The sequence below is a fragment of the Eurosta solidaginis genome, chromosome 1 (assembly GCF_040869045.1).
Source record: "Eurosta solidaginis isolate ZX-2024a chromosome 1, ASM4086904v1, whole genome shotgun sequence".
NCBI classification, from domain to species: Eukaryota; Metazoa; Arthropoda; class Insecta; order Diptera; family Tephritidae; genus Eurosta; species Eurosta solidaginis.
The window spans coordinates 315,155,865-315,174,740 of record NC_090319.1 but is presented as its reverse complement, the minus strand read 5'-3'; the positions used below and the strand labels follow the sequence as shown (position 1 = coordinate 315,174,740).

The window sequence follows — 18,876 nt, the reverse complement described above, 5'->3', positions numbered from 1 at the left end:
ATTTAAGGGGATCTTAATATTCCCTCCACATCTTTTCATTGTAGTCTGGTAAAAAATTTTGAATATTCCACTTGCCTAGTTCGACTCTTAATTCTTATGTTCTCCTGCTCAGTTCCAACGTGTGAGATCTTCAACTGTCTCGGCCCTTTTGCCACCAAGCTCCGAGCACCTGGGAAAGTCGACCACGCCACGGAGTGTATTAGGTGCTGGCATACTCTGCGCATGGGGCGAGGCACTAGGAGTCCCTCACACTAGTGGTATTGATGGAAAAGTCAGGAGAACACGGGCGCATGGGATGGTGCTCTGCAATACTCCTGTTTGTGCTAAAAAGAAGTCGGGGTGTGAATCAGCGTACGGATTGGAGGTGTTTTTGGTGCGGAAGTGCGCTTAGTCGCAGACAGCAGGACGCATCGAAATGATAGCCCTTGGACGGGGGAAATAATTTGAGTCGTGCCGGTAAGGAATGTCTCAAACCTACACATTACCTCGATTTCTTTAAGACTCGGAAACCAATAAATTGATATTCCTACACATACTACAATATACTCCGACTATATTACGGCCTCAACACCTGAGTCCATCTTAGAACCTACTGTGTAGCCTTGTTTACCGTTATCAACTATGATAATGGCGCACTAAAAATGATTCCTACTTGTGATTCCTTCTTGTTCTAAAACTATACTGCTTTGCTCTTGGTAAGTATCTTTCCAGCAGGCAGATTCTTCGAGTTCAGCATGTGCTGATGTACGGACAGGGTGCAAGTTAATCGGAAACGGGTATAGAATGGAATCACAGACAGACGTGCTGTAGTGGTTTTACGCATGCAGTGGTCTAAAGCTTTTGTAGTACTTTCGAATAACACCATAATCTTTAGAGGCGTATATATGTCAGCACCACCTCCTACTCCACAACAGTGTAGTAATTCATCGGCACAAGCATAGAAGCAATTTATTTATACTTTTCATTCGATTGTTAGTCCCATTTTCTTGACACGTGTGATAGGTTTAGTATCTGCACTAGCGCAACCCCCTTCACGACATCAAGATCTTCATTAGACACCTTAACAACAGTGTCGACAAGGAAGATACATTTGGACCTACAGTCTATGCGAAGACTTGTGTTAACAGTGTTAACAATAGATGCGACCACTTACCAATTGTCGTCAAAGTGTTCTCACAGGAGTCCAAGGAAACTAACAGTTTCAACAGGGTTTGACGACAGTGCTGTTTTTGGTAAGGTGATTGGTATCATGTGGGGATTCGACACTACCCTACCGCACACCGAAGTATGATCGATTTTAGGTACCAAGTTCCAGGATAAACAGGTTCAATAAGCTATATAACCGTCTCCTTAATGAAAACCATAAAAGAAATTTGCCACATCTTGATTAGCGAAGCTCCAGCGGCTAAACACGCATGCGTTTCAAATGCGATAAGGCAAAATAATACCTACAAAAGATTAATAAATCCCGTCGATCACTCGGTCAAGTAACGATTTCTGGTAAGTATATTAGAGGTGCCACACAGCAGCGACTACCAAGCGAATCCTTCGCCTCAATATCTTCCTAAACCGCTGCGCGGTGAGCCACGATATTAATTATTTAGCGATAACCCCTTCCGCATGATATTTATTTTTTCCACTATCGCATGCGAATCACAAAATTCGTCACATGATTATTACCGAAATCACAAACATTTCATTTTCTACCAGGCGAACAAAAATGCCTAGTAAGTAGTCGCATGCGAAAAAAAGTGGGCTGAAATTTATACAGTGCAGCATAATGCAGCATACTTTTAGGCGCTACTCTAAATGGTTTGAAGATGAGAATTTGTGTATTCGCTACAAAGTACAGGGTGTCATATTGTATAATATTTAACGTGCGTTGCGCCATCTGACGGTGGGTAGTAGTTAAGTTTTATGTGTAGCCCAGTAGGCAAAAGCGCGAATTTCTATCGCATTCGACATTACACATTATCGCTCATTACTAACACAGAAAAACATTTTCCAGATTTAATAAAACTACAATATTTAACTCAAAAATATAATTTTTATTTGTTATTATTCGATATTAATGGCACTTAAAATATTTTATTTTGTTTTAGTTTAAAATTTACGTATGTAGTCATTTTATATGTTTGTAAATAGTAATTATAATATTTATTGCTCAAACTGCAATAGCTCGACATTTATTTTTGTTCTCAAACTATATAGAATTCTATACCTTAAATGTATTTTCAAAAGCTGTTACATTATATTTTGTAATAGTCATAGATATCTAATAAAAATAATAATAAATAAAAGCAGATAATATAATTACTTTGCAGGGATACAGTTTTAAAATTTCAAATGATGCATATACATAGTTAAAGTGAAACATATGACACATATCATATGGTATATAAATGCAATTTATAGTTTGAAGTTGGTAAAAAGTAAAGTATTTACATACACGAAGTCCGCATGCAAGGTTAGGACCTCTGTTTATCTCGCTCTAAATGGTGTCAAAACAAGTTTTCATTTGCTCCAGATTTTAGGGGCAATATACCTAAGTATCGCATTTAGCCAATGTATTTGAGTTTCGGTAGAAGAACTCTTTTGAAGTGATACCGGAAAGGCCGGAAAATTAAAACGCGCACCAAAGTAGTACGTGTCCTAAATTTAACAGTACTCCAGTTCACCCTACGTTCCGCAATTGACCAAATTAATGTATACTCTTTTGATAACAATTCAAATATCTCTTGAACTTTCTTCAAGAAACCCTGCAATTAGAAATTATTCAGCTCGATCTAAAGGTTATTTTGTGGCACTGAGACATATAAATGGTCATAGCTGACCGCCAGAAGCTGAGATCAGCATAGATGGGTAGATAAAAAAATGCATTCTCTTTCAATTCGTTTCCAAGAAATGGCCCTGAACTACAGCTGTTGCTTACGTAGGTTTTTAAAATTCCCTTTTTTACTATTAAAGTGGTTTCCGGCGTATTTTTGTGCGCTGAACAAGAATCTGAATTTGGATTTTTTCTGAAACGTGACGTCCTAAGAAACTTCAATCAAAGCTTGATTTCTCCTCTACAGAAAACATTAGGACGGTTTTGAAAAAATTTTGAAGTTCTCAAACGTTGCAATATCTACAAAAGTATAAAAGCCAACTCCGAGCGGCATTTGCAAGACAGATGAATTTTAACTGAGAAACTTTTATTGGCAGAAATATATACAATCGATAAGGGTTTTTTCCGGGCCTTGAAATCCGGAAACACGCTCAGCTTTAACTGCAGGTGAAACTCGCACTGAACAGTCGACCCTAGGCATCATATCTGGCCAAGCTTAGCTCTAGTTTAAATTTGCCCTCAAAAAACGTGTTGGAGTCTTAAATTTAAGATTTTTTGACTAAAAAATTTAGATGATTTCCTCTGGTAACTCTTATTGTAATTCGAATAGATGAATTCTTGTTTCTAACACTATTGGCCCACACAACTTGACTAAACCAGCTATGAACTCAATAAATAACCACAATTTTGAAAAATCTCGAATAACCCTATTTGGCTCCCATATCAATCAGGCGGGTGTGTTCGAACCACCAAATAATAACACCAGTACTGCTGAAGTGCTACTTAATTGATGGAATGCTGCTGATAATGTGCTGCAAAAGTACAGTAAACATTTTTATGTTGTGTTTGATTTGCTGGTGGTATTGATCAATAGATTGTCGACTTTTCATTCAACGAGCGCGCGATGTTGCCAGAGTCTCAAGTTTTGGCGCAGAAAGTGATGCTCTGTCATAAAAAGCAACACTGCCGCAACAACTGCAGCTCAAACACACCCTCATGAGCCCTTTAAGTATTTAACTTGGTAAATCAAGTATATTCATAACTACACACTTCCAGATTTTTGACTCAACTTACTATAAGGCCCTGACATACTTTCGATATCCATATAAAACAGCCGATCCAACCAACCTTATGAAAATCAATGTAATCGATTACCATAGCGTTCTAGTTATAACTATACCAAAGCAAACCAATTGGTTTTTGGTTTTTCGGCATAATTGAGCTTAGGAATTTATTCACTTTTGGATATATTTTTTTGTTATTTCACCTTGGGTACGTTTTGACCATTATTCAATCACAAGAGGTTTGCTCGGCTGAAAATTTTTTTAACAATGCCATTTTTCTGCTAAGTGGAATTGACATCAGTTAACTTTGTTTCTTTTCGATTTTTCAAAAAATATTAGTAGTAGAAATAGGAAGCAGTCAGCAGTCAGTTTACAAATACCCGATAAGTCTGAACCGCATAGTTTCTTAGAACAATTTTTTTTTAATTTTATGATGAATTTATTAACTATCTCATGATCTATAGTGTAGTGTGACTGAACATAGGTAATTTAATGAAAAGTACGGGCACCAAGGAATTCATCGTTCAACGTCAAAAACTCGACTAGTAAATCGATTCACGTAAAAATGTCATTAGTAAATAATGGAGATGCCATAACGAAATGTACTCATTGAGCTTGTTAACTTATTCATTCCGTATGTTCGGAACATTCATCTCCATTTAAGAATTTGGGGAATCATTTTATATTTGGAATATTATGTATGTACTTATTTTGAATATTCGGACCTCGTGAGGTAGTATCAAACGAACGTGTTCCGAATAACTCCCTCTTGTGTCAAAATGTATTGAACGTATGTTCAGATAGGAAGTCTTTGAAACAAATTTTGAGATAGTGTATTTTTTTATAAAATTCTTACGCACGGCATTCTTCAAACAAATTCTGAAAGAATGACCAAGCCAGCATAATTCTTTATCGGTTCACCAAATATTTAGCAAAAAATTTATTATTTCCCCATAACCTGTTGGCTTTTACAAATTTATTATCACTACTAATATACTACTAAAGCTACTTTTCAACCACAATTTTCGCTAAAGGGAATTGAATTATTCCCAATTTTTCTTACTTCGTAAAAGCAACCGGTCCAGAATTTTAAATTTGGGAGTGTCACAGCTCTGTCACCATTGAAGGACAAACCTCTAGTAATTGAATCTTGGTTGTTGTTGTTGTTGTTGTTGTAGCAATGCTCGCCCCACCTAATAGCCGCGACCGATCACAAATTTTCATCAATATCCTCTAACGGGAGTCCAAGGAAACTTGCCGTTTCAACAGGGGTGGACCATAAGGAAAGGGGTGTTAGAGGCGTTGGTTCCACATTACAATTGAAGAGATGGTTGGTGTCATGTGGGGACACATTGCAAGCGGAGCATACATTTTGTATGTCAGGGTTGATTCTGGATAGGTAAGAGTTTAACCTGTTACAGTATCCAGAACGAAGTTGAGCAAGAGTGACACGCGTTTCCCTCGGGAGTATGCGCTCCTCTTCCGCAAGTTTTGGATAATTTTCGTTAAGTACTGGATTCACCGGGCAATTCCCGGCATAAAGGTCCGACGCCTGTTTATGGAGTTCAGCAAGGACCTGCTTGTGTTTTTTCACTTCATACGGCTGGGTTCTCAGGAGCGCCGTGACCGTTCAGTGTGACCCCATCTAATTGAATCTTGGTTTTGACTAAAAGTAAAATCATGGTTATGACTGAAGCGTTATGACTATGATAAGCATGACAGCGCATTTAGATATAGGTGTGACATATGCACATTACGCTCGCGGCTGTTGTAACTGTTATTCTCATTTCTTTGTGATGGGTTTGTTGTTCACTACTGTGAAAATCTGTTGCATGTACAATAGAACGGGGGTCAAATTTTTTGCCCATCAGGAGTATAGCAAAAACGTAATCTACAGATGATTCTAAGAAAAAATTCTGAAGACACCATAACTCTAAGTGCGATTTCGAGGTCCACACTTTTGCAAAATAGATATTTTGCATTTGAATGTAGGGTTTGGCCAAAAAAATCTTCATAGCTTCTGATGGAATTATAGGAAAAATATCATATTTGGCTTACTTTATGGTATTTTACATATACTTCAGAATCTGTATTAAGATCTATAGTGTTTTCGAATTTTAGTAGAGATATCAGGCTTAAATTATGACAAATTAGCCTAAAATGAACTTTTAACTACAATATTATTATTTTTAACAAATTTCTTATGGAAATTTTGTTTTTTTTTTTACAGCTAAAATAAGTTCAGAACATTTCCAACAACTTTCATTCAGACAGTTTTTCCTTTTTTGAATTCGTGTTAGTAGAAAAACATTTTCAAAAAAAAACTATATTTTCAAGTAATAAGCAAAAATTTGTTTCTACTAAAACGAATTCGGAAAAAGAAAAACTGTCTGAATGAAAGTTGTTGGAAATATTTTGAACTTATTTTAGCTGTAAAGAAAAAAAAACGTTCCATAAGAAATTTGTTAAAAATGATAATATATGTATGTAGTAGTTAAAAGTTCATTTTGGGCTAATTTCTCATAATTTAAGCCTGATATCTCTACTAAAATTCAAAAACACTATAGATATTAATACAGATTCTGAAGTGTACGTAAAATACCTTTAAAGTAAGCCCAATATTATATTTTTCCTATAATTCTATCAGAAGCTACGAAGATTTCTTGGCCAAACCCTACATTCAGATGCAAAATATCTATTTTGCAAAAGTGGGGACCTCGAAATCGGACTTAGAGCTACTTATGTTGTCTTCAGCAATTTTTCTTAGAATCATGTGTAGATTACGTATTTGCTATACTCCTGATGGGAAAAAATCCATCCATACAATTTGACCCGCTCTAATGTACAAGCATATATGTACATTGGTTTTTAGGAAATTAAGATGCTTTTGAGTTGACAATAAAAATAAAATATTATGAAAATCTTTACATATTGCTACATGTATACTAGGGTGGGTCAAATTTATTCTTGAAACAGCACATCCAGTCTCTGAATCTATGGGTCATATAATATTGTCCATAGAACCATAGGTCTGAAATGAATTTCGAGCCTCACTAATTTTGTTAGAAAATATTTTTTTGTTAGAAAATTTGTATTATTATTTTTGTTAGAAAATATTTTGAACTATTTAAAAATTGAATTTGCAATATGGCAAAGTAAAACATTCGTCGCTATAGGGCGCTTTCCTACTATTTTTCGCATTTTATCGCTCCTTTTTGGGGAAAATCGACGAATTTGTTGCAAAAATCGACGAAGATTTTACTTTTCCATATTGCAAAGTCAATTTTTAAATAGCCCAAAATATTTTCTAACAATAATAATAATAATAAAATTTTCTAACAAAAAAATATTTTCTAACAAAATTAGGGAGGCTCGAAATTCATTTCAGACCTATGGTCCCATGGACAATATTACTCAGTATGACCCATAGATTCAGAAACTGGATGTGCACCTGAAGTTTTTTTTCCCCCATAAAATGTATATAATGTATACTGATTCTAAGAAATGCCAATAACTTATATAATTCTTAAAAACTAAATTAGTAATTACCAAACTAAATACAATTCGTGATACAAATGAAGAATTGTTTAGTTCTTTAAATATTATGGAAAATTTTAATATATGATTTAAAAAACATCAAAACAAATGTTGTACTAAACATACAGGAAACATACGAATGCTTTTACGAACAAACACTAACACAAAAAATGCATGTTAAAAATTAATAACAAAATAGAAATAGGTAAATATATCTACACAACTATGTTGTTTTAATAAATCCAATAATATAAGTATTCGTATTGTAACGGACATTCGATTATTGCATTCAATACTTCGTTCATTTTCTTTTTTCGAGTCTAGTAGCATATTTCGAGTTAAGTTACCATCGGTAATGATTTCACCACACATCCTTCATTTTCATTTAGCTTCTGCTCTTCTGACCTCTAACAAGGTTTAACTTTACTGTAAGTTACGGTTTTAAACTTTTTACTGTTATAAAGTTAAAAATGTGTAACACGAACACGCCGATGTTTGGCACCCAGCTAAAACTATAAATCTGTTACGGGTCCAGCGCAGCATTGTCGATTCTCAGTTGGTGATTGTGCTACATAACCGATGCTGCTCGTAGAGACAATGGTCTGCGCTCTATGTTGTTTTTGTTGTGGTTGTACTATAGTCGTTAATCTTTGTGGTAAGTTAATCGAAGTGCATGGGTTAATATTAGATGAGTCACCAATTAAACGATTTATCAAACTAAAACTTTCACCACCAACAATTGGACCTGTACCGGAACCACAACCAGAACCAGTACCGTTAGTTAGTTTAGATGCAGTTGGATGGTATGATGTTATGTTGTTGATTGCTAAGTTGGTTTTGGTGGTGGAAGAATCTAGTCGTAATGTTCTTACCATATTCTCAAGCCTAAAATGAGAGTAAGTAAGAGAATACGAAAACGAGAAAGAGTGAGGTACGAGCGAAAATGGTTGCAATACAATACAAATATTAAAAAACAACTACAAGTCAATTAAAATTATTAGTTTGTTAAATAGTTGAAACTGATTAGAGAGGATAAAGTGCGTTCCAGGTGTGAGTATCTACGTACGGATGTTTGCAAATTGAATTTTGGTGAGTGCCGTGCGGAAAAGTGGTGTATTTTGTGTTGTTATTAGTTTGACTTGTGCGAGAGTGTGTAGGCTGTAATCTCCAGAAATAAAACATTGAGATAACAACCCTTTGGAGTAGTTTGTTTAAAACAAGCATAAACAAATAGAAACAAATGCATCGTTAAAACTTGTTTATTGTTACAAGGTGGTTACATACTAATAAAACATAACATAAATATTCTTCACCACCATATAAGAGAAGTAATGGACCGACTAATTCTGTCAGAGGATTAAAAAAAGAAGAAAAAACATACTGACGGTTGAATGAAATATCACTCTATCAGACGTTTTCTCGAAAATAGCGCATCTTTGAAATTGAAGAGCGCGCTATTTTGGAGTTTTTTCGCAGCTGTAAAATACTTACTTACTTAATTGGCGCTTAACCGTCTAAACTGTAAAATATTATGGCGAATATTAGCATTTCAATACATCACCAAGCTGCTTGTAAGTAAACATACATGTAAACAGGAAAGGTTAGAGCGACGAGATTATTTCACATACACACATGTAGTCGGCAGCAAAGAGCGAATAAGAAAGTGAAACAATCGCACAACATGTAATCATCACCTAAGACCAGAAGTTATTACTCACACATATACACGCATATAACTAGAAGACAATCGTGAATATCAGATGAAGAATTGAGAAATAAATAAGCAGTTGTTCGAGAAGGCTGTTCGTGGAAGGTCTCGACTTTGGATAAATGTACAAACGAAGTATTAGAGAGTATAAAAGCAGCGCAAGCTAAGGAATACTTAAGTAGTGTTGTAAATAAAGAGCATTTTGCTATACTAAATATTTAAGCCATTTATTCGACAGTTCAGCGATTCGAACTATAACAGAAGGTGCGTAATAATCAGGAATTCTTAAAATTCGTTCAAATATATTGAGTTTAGGCAAAGATAGCGCGATTTGAATAAAGTTCCCAAATCAAGCGTACTTCAACCGAATTAGGTTATGAATCAATGTATAAAAGTGACTACTGACAAGTTATGAAATGAAGGAGGAAGACAAGAATAAAATAGCATTCAGCGTTGGAGATGGTCTTTGGCAAGTCACAGTGACGCCCTTACTATTTAATGCTGTAGCTAATTTTGAGGGACTTAAGGATAAGGTGCGTGAAAGGTTTTCATTGAGAAAGAGCTTAGAAGGATACTTCTCAATGTGGTACAGTTAACACTTTATGTCCGGCTGAATACAGCGGAAAAGAGAGAGTGGGGATGGTAAATGTATGATAGTTGTCCCAAGGAAAAGGCTACCTGACTTACATCAATTGGTCCGTAGCGAACATAATGAAGTGTCGTACATGGCTAATAAATAAGCGAGTGCTCGGGAAGGTAATTCCCAAAAAGGTCTAGACCCTGGTAGAAATAATGACGCGATGTAACTCATGAGAGCAAAAGGCGACGTAATGTAAGGGATGGGTAACCAGTTTCAGGTGTGAAATTGTACTACCATATTTGGAAAAATAAATATAAGTTTTGTACAGAGCATTTGAGTTTCTTTGTTTGAGAGTTCAGTTACACGAAACGATAACAAGTAATCGAGAAACTAGGTATCGATCGCAGCAATACGAAACTTTTGGCCTTCTGAGGGTGTACAAAAATGTGTATGTATCTGTTGGGTTAAACATTTTGATATGTTGAAATGTGTGGGATATACATCAAGTAGTATGGAATTGTTGTAAAGTGGGAAGTGTCAATCCGCTTACTACAAAAATCTAATGTTTAGTAAATTGTGTATAGATCATTTTAAATAAATGGATGCATACTTAATAAAATACAAGTTACCTCCACACCTGCTACAAATATTTCTTTACAAAAATTAAAAAAAAAATGTATTGGGACATAACATTAACGATATCTAGTATACTGGCATAATTTACTGTGGGACAAGTAATAAAGGGTCGTATTCATAGTTTGAATTTAGTTGGTATTTAAAGTTAGTTGCAGCTTTTTTGACAGATAGCCCATAGGAAATTATGCCAAAAAGCTTTAACTAAGTCTTCGTACTAACTTAAGCTTGTCTATGAATATACCACATAAAAAATACACTAAAAAAGTAAAAAGAAGTATATAATTAACTAAAATTAGCCAAAAATAAAAAAAAACAAGCTATAAGGGTTTTGTGTTTGTGCCGCACAACTATTCACAACATTCGATTGCAAGCTATTATTAAACCCACGCAATAACACGTTTATCAGCCTCCTTACGCGCTGCCACTGCATCTTGAAGTTCCTCCTGCAATTCTTGCGTTGATACGCTGCTCTCAGCTTTAGCATCGCTACCATCAACACCAACACCATTTTCGTTATTTCGGCTCATACCAACATCAACAAAATTTGGCACTTTTTTACCCTTCTTTTTACGCTGCTGCCTCACCTCGTCCTCCTCGACTGGAGTTGAAACCAAAGCAAAATTTGGTGGCGACATTAGTTGTTGATTTGTTTCCATTGCTGCGGTGTTGGCATTACCGTTAGGCAAAGGAGTTACTGTACAAATGCCTATGCCGGTTGGATCACTTTTATGTACACCCGCACTGCCACCAAGACCACCACCACCACTACCCGCCCCTACACTACCGCCACCATCTGAGCTGGAAAATGAATGGCGCATTTCAACGCCAGCACGTCCATCACTTACGGTCACCATATCTGCAGCACGCGGTGTAGCTCCCTCAACAATATGCAAACGTTCGTCCGGTTCATCTACAGTCAGTGCTACATTGGGCAGTTGATGATGTATGGTACCGTAATGCAGATTCATCGATTGTGAACGTCTGTGTGGCGCTGTTGGAAAAGATTTACGTTGCGTGCGCAATGTTTCATTCTCGTAAATCACATCGGGTGTGTTGCGTTGATTGAAGAGGCTCGTCAACATTTGACGCATATATTTATTTTCGGCTTCGAGATGTGTTATACGTTTGTTCGTTTCTTTACGATCGGCGCGCAAATGATGAACTTGTGACTGTAATGAAAGATAAAGAGTGAGTGATGGAATTATTGTAAGACACGATTTTGCTCACTTTTAGTTCTTCGATATCGCGCAGCATGCGCAAATTATTTTCATTCATTGTCCACTGGCGTTCTTCAACCATCGCTTTAACTCTGAAATAGAGAAAAATATATTAATAACTTACTGACCTAACTTATGTCCGGAATAATTTTATTCCAGGGAGCTTTTAATAAGTATCTGCCTAGGTCGATCAATTAAAATCAGGTAAGACAGAGCTTGCAGTATATAAGCATATTTATTCATCGGAAGAATATCACTATAGCGACGGAAACAGATATAAAGTTCCAACTGGTCTGTCCAAGGTCTCGAGTTAACAGCTGTTACGTAGTAGCCTACGAGGACATATCTAGGCGAAGAAGTTGTAGACAATAGAAACAAGATGGTATTAGAAAGCCAACTTCAGACCAGTTCTCTTTTTATTGTCAGGCTCCTTGTATTCTTCTCGAGGACATTGATAAATGCCTGACTGTGATAGCTCAGCTTTCAGTATTAATGATTTACGGCGGATCTGATGACGTCCAAAGGGGAAGAAAGTATTGCCAAAAGGCTGATAATAATCTAGATATCAAAATAAAAACAGGCACACAGATCGCATAGCCTTCCTATCAACTTTATGGAATTATGTTGAAAATGGTCCATTTTTTGGTCTTTCAAGGTGTTTTCAGAGATTCAACTGGCACCTTTTAGTCTCTCCATCTGTATAAAAAAGAGACCGGAAAGAGCTTTTTTTGGGTCTAGATAATGGTGAAATATTGAAAAGGCTGAGTCTATCGAGTGTTTGGGTTGAGGATCAACAGTTGTATGCTATCTCCACCGTGTAAAGGAGATTAGAATATTCCCACGTTAAGGACGAGGCGAGAAAAATTTTGTGACAAAAACTTGGAGGGAAAAAAACTGCCGATTCTCACTTCCGTAAGCCTGCGTTGAGTATTTTTTCCGTTAAATCAGGATTTATAAAAGTTCGAAACTATGATATACATATGAGGTAAGTACAATACTACTCCAATATGGATAGGAGCCTCTATGGATACGAGCCTTTTTCTTCCCACTACCAATCTTCTACTTGCCTTCACGTTAGCTAGCACTTTTAGCTTTAAAATATCTTTTGAGTGGCGCGAAGGTTAGAAGATTCAACAAATTTTCCCCGTAGTTGGCGGAAGAAGATGATAGCAAAACTAAGTGCATATTATCGGGAATAGCAACGCCCAACCGTACCGCTTTTTGAACTTCGAACATTCTCGTACTCAAGGTAATCAGACACGTACACCGGACTGATTGGAATTGTTATCCAGCAAAAAATTTTAGACCCGAAACACTCCCAAAAAACTTGGGATATATGTATAGCAGCATAGGGAATATCGTATATTCGGAAGAGCTAAATCTTACCACAAGGCATAGATTACTCGACCGTTACAATATACTCTACCTTAGAGGGACACGTATCTACCAGACCGCCCTCCTTCAGAGAGATTACTTAGATCTGACTTTAAATAATGGCTTGTGAATCTCTAGTAAAATTGGCTCTGCGGAAATCTAGATATATATATATACTCTATGCCAAAGCAACAGGGTAGTTCAGTTTCAAACGCCCTTAATGAGGGATGAAAGCAAAGGTACCACAATGGGTCATCTGTCTAAGTGTAACTCTCTGCCAGTTTTTAGCTTATAGATACAGGACATAGAGTACCATTTCAGAGAAGATTGAGCTGATACATCACAATTTCCTTTGTCAAAGTCCTTTGCCGCAGCAACTCAGTGAACTTCCTGAAACAATTGAAAACAATGGAGGTAAACAAAGATTGTTGTTATTCTTGCGAGGTTATAAATTTTCAGCGGAACTCTAAAAGGAAGGATCAGTGAAATTTTTATTTTTTAACGATCTACACTAAGAAAGCAAACGACTGGGGTTCTTCAAAATAATTAATTTTTCTGATATAAGGATTTATGTTCACTAAGCAACTTACTTCTGAGAAATCTAAGCAGATTATAGCACAGTTACATTCATTAACTTCATCAAAGCCAAAACCAGCACCGCTTTACTTGATTTCCTATAAAATAAGTTTCCCTTTAACTCACCTGTTTAAGAGCGCGTCTTCGCGGACACGAGCCGCCTCTTTGACCTCACGTACCACGTCCGTCATCAAGCCGGGTGTATATACGCCTAGAAATATGCAACACAAATGAAACATTGTATAGGAAAATTATAGAATACAGAATGCAGTAAAATCAACAAATTTTTAAAATTAAAATGTGACAATCTTAGGGTATATAAAAATCAAGCTAAGTTTTACTTAATAAATAAATTTTCAAAATGAAAATGAAATAAAAAAGCCAAAATTTTGTTTCCTTGAAAATAAAAATATAAATAAAAATTATAATCATTACGTAGGACAACATACCTGAATGATAAGTTGGCGCTGGACTTTGCATACCACCAAATCCACCGCCAAATACCATGGGCTGACTGTGTGTACTTAATCCACTCAAGCTATCTCTACGGTGTCTCAAACCCCAATTGGGTGCGTGCTTTAAAGCTTCAATATCAACTAAAGATTTGTTTTTGATTTGGAATTGAAATTTTCATATTTTTGTATTTTGTTTTTGGTGTTTTAATATGTGTGTGTTTTGTTGAAAGGGAGAAAAAGAGATATGAACAAAAAGGAAGACACAGAAACAAAAATAACAAAAATTAAAATACAACAATAAACATAAATGTAAAGGTTTCTTTGCAACAATACAATAAATACATTGAACAATTTGCTTAATAACACTACTAGATAGTAAATAACAATAACAAATACATAGCACAACAATTAGGGGGGCGTAGATTTGTAGATGAAAAAGAAGAATAAACAAGTAAGGAAGTCTAAGTTCGGGTGAAACTGAACATTACATACCCAGCTGTACACTTGAAATGCTGTTGTTGTTTGTTTTGGGTGCTTAATAGTGTTACAAGGCTGCGATAATACATTTACATATGGTTCTATTCTGAACTAATTTTTCTTCAAGTTATGGCTCCCGAAACATAGAAAATAGCTTAGTCATAAAGGGGCGCCGCCGCGCCCATTTTTAAAAATTTGAAGTTTTTCCTATTTATTGTTATAAATCCACTTGGGAAATATAATGCCATTGATATAAAGCTCTTTTTTGCAAAGATATAGCTTATTTTATTCGTCCACGACCCTTTTAAAAATCTTGTATATAAAAATGGGCGTGGTCCTTAACCGATTTCGTTAATTTTTCTTCAAAGCATTCCTTATAGTAAAGGCAACCTCTCTGCCGAATTTTGTTACGATAGGTTTAACGATTTTTGATTTATGATTAATAATATTATTTGTAAATTTGATTTTAACACAAGTGGGCGGTGCCACGCCCATTTTAAAAAAGAGTCTCAATATCAGTCCACACGTAAAATTTCAACATTCTAGGTGTATTATTTACTAAATAATCAGTTTTTTTATGTTTTCCAAAATGTTACATAAATAAAAAGTGGACGTGGTTATCATCCAATTTCGCTCATTTTCAATACCAATATATTCTGGGTTCAGAGCTCGTGTACCAAATTTGGTGAAGGTATCTCAATATTTACTCAAGTTATCGTGTTAACGGACAAACGGACGGACATGGTTCAATCAATTTTTTTTCGATACTGATGATTTTGATACATGGAAGTCTATATCTATCTCGATTCCTTTATACCTGTACAACCAATCGTTATCCAATCAAAGTTATAATAACCTGTGTACAAGTACAGCTGGGTATAAAATAACAAAAGTGTATAATACTAAGTAGATGCTGTGTAAAGTTATATTTAATGATAATTAAGTGCAAGCTAAATATTTACACTCGCATGCTTATATAATAAAATATATCTATGACATGGAAAACGAATGAGAAGGGAAAATGCACACGAAAAATATTATCATCCATGAAACCGTGCGTGTGTGCAAATAATAATTACTAACTTGAATGAATTAAATGCGAATTGTTTAAGCAATGTTTTTCCTAATATATTTTACGTAACAGGCTCAGAGGTAGCTAAAAGATATAAGACATGGCGTAACCATACAAGGTGGCAGCATGGTGACATACCTACAAACATAAATGAAAGTTCCATGTACTTTGTTTTGGTAAATTCGATGGACTAATGTCAAAATTACACTGCGCCGCAAGTTGATGTATCAAATCAAATAAAAAAAGTTTATATCAGCTGTCCCGTGTTGCCACCTTGTATAGTTCCGCCATGATATAAATTAAAAGACGAATTGGCTTCGAGTAATTTGGTATCAAATTTGATTTTCTCCTGAATAAATTTAAAAATTTAAATTCTTCCGATTTTTTTTTTCTCAGTGTAATTTTAGCTGCACGTGTACAATAGTGTACATCTGCGCTTAACATTCCAATGTTAAAAGAGCGTATAGAGGAAGGTTGCCTCTGCTAGAAAAGGTATATGTATGAATTCTCATGTCTACAGCTACTATAGGGCTGCTCTTAAAATATTTGCAAATGTATGTGTGATAAATGCCAACATTTTGGGAACCATCCCCGAAAACTTACGTCAACTAGATTATACCACATCGATCCTCTCTATGAACAACACGTTCTCAATCAGAATCCCAGAGAGGAACGTATGGGATAACGCCACTAACCTAGCCCCAGAGTGGACTACCATCTTCACGGATGGCTCCAAGCTCAATGGTAACGTGGGCAGTGGAATCTACTCAGAGGATCTTTCACTTTCCCTAAGCATATGGCTGCCAAGCGTCTTCCAGGCGGAATTAACTGCAATAATGGAGGCCGCCCATTGGCTGCTATCTAAGAACCCTACATCAGTAGCAATTTACTCTGACAGTAAAGCAGCAATAAAAGCTATCCAAGGCAAGAACACTTCATCAAAATTAGCAATAGAATGTAGACAGACCCTAAACGAACTTGCATCGCGGTGCGAAACAGCTGTTGTATGAGTCCCAGGTCATAGCGGTGTATCCGGGAACTGTGCTGCCGATGAACTAGCGAGGAAGGCTAATGAACAGATAGAGCTAAGCCAGCTGAAGGACATTGCTCCCCTCTTTCTGCGTGCAAATACTGGCTCACATCATTTTTCACCAAGAAGGCGAATTCCAGACGGAAGGTGGAACCCACATGCGAGATGTCCAAACAAACCTGGCCTCGCATAAATGAGAATCGAACTGGGTTCCTCATTAACCGCAACCGTCTCTCCTTACGTCCACTGATCGGGATACTAATGGCGAACGCATGGGAATTCCAACCAACGACTTTTATCGGAGCTGCAGAGATGAAGAGGTGATAGAAAGCGTCGACCACTTCCTTTGTAGATGCCCTGTTCTGGCCAGTATACGTATGGAATATCTGAATAAGTATTGCATCGAGTGCTTAGCAGAACTTGGCTCTGCGGAAATCGAAAATATTCTACGCTACATCAGAAGAAGGTCAAATTGGTTCAAATTCCTACACATCTAAAGGAGGAAGGGATATAACCACAAACACAATGGGCCAGCGGGGCTAAGTGTGTCCCTCACATTTCATAAAGGCCAAGGTTAAATAATGGTATTTTAAAGGCTTAAACCAAAAGGTCAAGCTGTAGTTAAAGCCTTGGCGGAAGAGTCGACGGCCTTGAAAAGTAAAGGTATATCTCCACACGAACAGAGATGACTCACTGTAAGTGCCTCATCTTCAAATTTCTGATATAGATCGGAATAATAGACCCTATCTTAAGCAGGTTATCCATACTTCAATTGAGTTAATAGTGAGCTATATGAGCTTTTTTTTATTTTATTTCAATCAGCCACCGACTTTGGATAGGAGCTTTCGCAGAAATCAGATTGATTAAATCTGCTATCAATGTTCAATATGTACTTATGTAAGTACATGCTCTTAATGAAAGATATAAATTCAGAACGCGAACCGAACGTTTAAAAAACACTTAATAACTATAATGGCATTCGAATATAAAATGATTAAGTTAAAATATAATAATAATAGTTACAGAAGCGATTGCATTAAAATATACGTACGAATATACATATGTATATTAGGGTGACCCTTCTAAATCAAGTAAATGATTTTTCCACTCTCACCCCTCAGACGGTAATACCTAGGCCAAAAATATGGCATACAAATTTTGGTACCGATTGGAGACGGTTAAGAGGTGTCGCACAGGCGTCGAATTTAAGATTGCTGTATGGAGACTCGAAAAGTTAAAATGTAATATTTTGATTTTCAATTCTACTTTAGTTGTGTTGTAGGATCCAAGCTCAGATTGCCCTATGAAGACTTAATTTATTAAAATTTGAACTTTAATCAATGTGCAACACCCCTTAGCCATATCTTATTGGAACCAAAATTTCTATGTGACATTTTTGGGATGGAAAGACTGGAAAACCCGTTTTTTTATTTCCAGGACCACGCTAATGTGTACATAAAAATACACATACATAAAAGTGTTCAAGATCATGACGCAATAAAACCAGACAGGTGATCTCAGTAGTACAACAAAAATTTGACGGCCCTCATAATCCGGTCATGAATTTTAAAGTGGTAGAAGGAAACATTTTTGGTCCTATTTTGCTACTTTTTTACTACCTTAGCAATGTAATGTTTCCACACTGGAAACGGGAACATGAAAGAAAACAGTTGACAAAACAGAGGAAATAGGAAGAAATAGTAGAGGAAGTTGAAGGGAAGTCGAAAAAGTAAAGAGAACAAGAGGAATATGGAGAGTGAGAGTTAAAATAGGTATAAGGGTAATGGTTTGAGACAAAATATTAAAAAGAGGTTAACAGAAAGATTAAGAATAGGTATAAGATAAAGAGTAATAGTGACAGTTGGACTTGGTTAAGAGCAAGAGCGGGAAGATTTACGGAAGAATGATTGGGCCGATTAAGGTAAACTAGAAAATACAGACGGGAGAGGAAATAAGAGAGGAAGAGAGTTAGACAGAGGAGAGGCGGGTGGATAGATAGAGACAGTCAGAACAATGTTCGTTGGGTTTGATCATAGGACTGAGAGTTTTTCATGTTTGTCTAGACGTTTCCAGAGAAAGAGAGAGACCATATAGCGTCAATCCCGAGTTTTCGTACTACAAGCAGTGTAAATACTCCTTCACAACTTCATGATATTGTTCCCGATCGTCAATCATTTCAATGGCGTCAGCAGTATCTTTCCATATTCCTTAGTTGTGGATAATGTCACACTCTGAAGATCCAGCCATTCAGTTCCGTTGACTAAAACTTTTCCATGTCCTCACAGGAAAAGGGAATACAGACCGCAGGCGTTGTTTTCCTGCA

The 18,876-nt window shown here is 36.3% G+C and overlaps 1 protein-coding gene across 6 annotated transcripts in view; it reads right to left on the bottom strand.

Annotated features, from left to right (window-relative positions):
• Window positions 1-2,027: 2,027 nt before the first annotated feature.
• Window positions 2,028-18,876, bottom strand: part of LOC137237675 (uncharacterized) — a 123,493-nt gene continuing 106,644 nt past the window's right edge. For 3 of the 6 annotated variants that reach the window (XM_067761659.1, XM_067761660.1, XM_067761661.1), the window contains 5 exons: window positions 13,969-14,115; window positions 13,646-13,730; window positions 11,580-11,661; window positions 10,740-11,521; window positions 2,028-8,313 (listed from right to left, as the gene is read on the bottom strand). In XM_067761659.1, the coding sequence (XP_067617760.1) occupies window positions 7,941-8,313; window positions 10,740-11,521; window positions 11,580-11,661; window positions 13,646-13,730; window positions 13,969-14,115 (1,469 nt within the window). In that variant the 3' untranslated portion in view covers window positions 2,028-7,940. Of the gene's footprint in view, window positions 11,522-11,579; window positions 11,662-13,645; window positions 13,731-13,968; window positions 14,116-18,876 lie in introns of all 6 variants that reach the window. The other 3 variants (XM_067761664.1, XM_067761662.1, XM_067761663.1) reach the window with 3 other exon arrangements.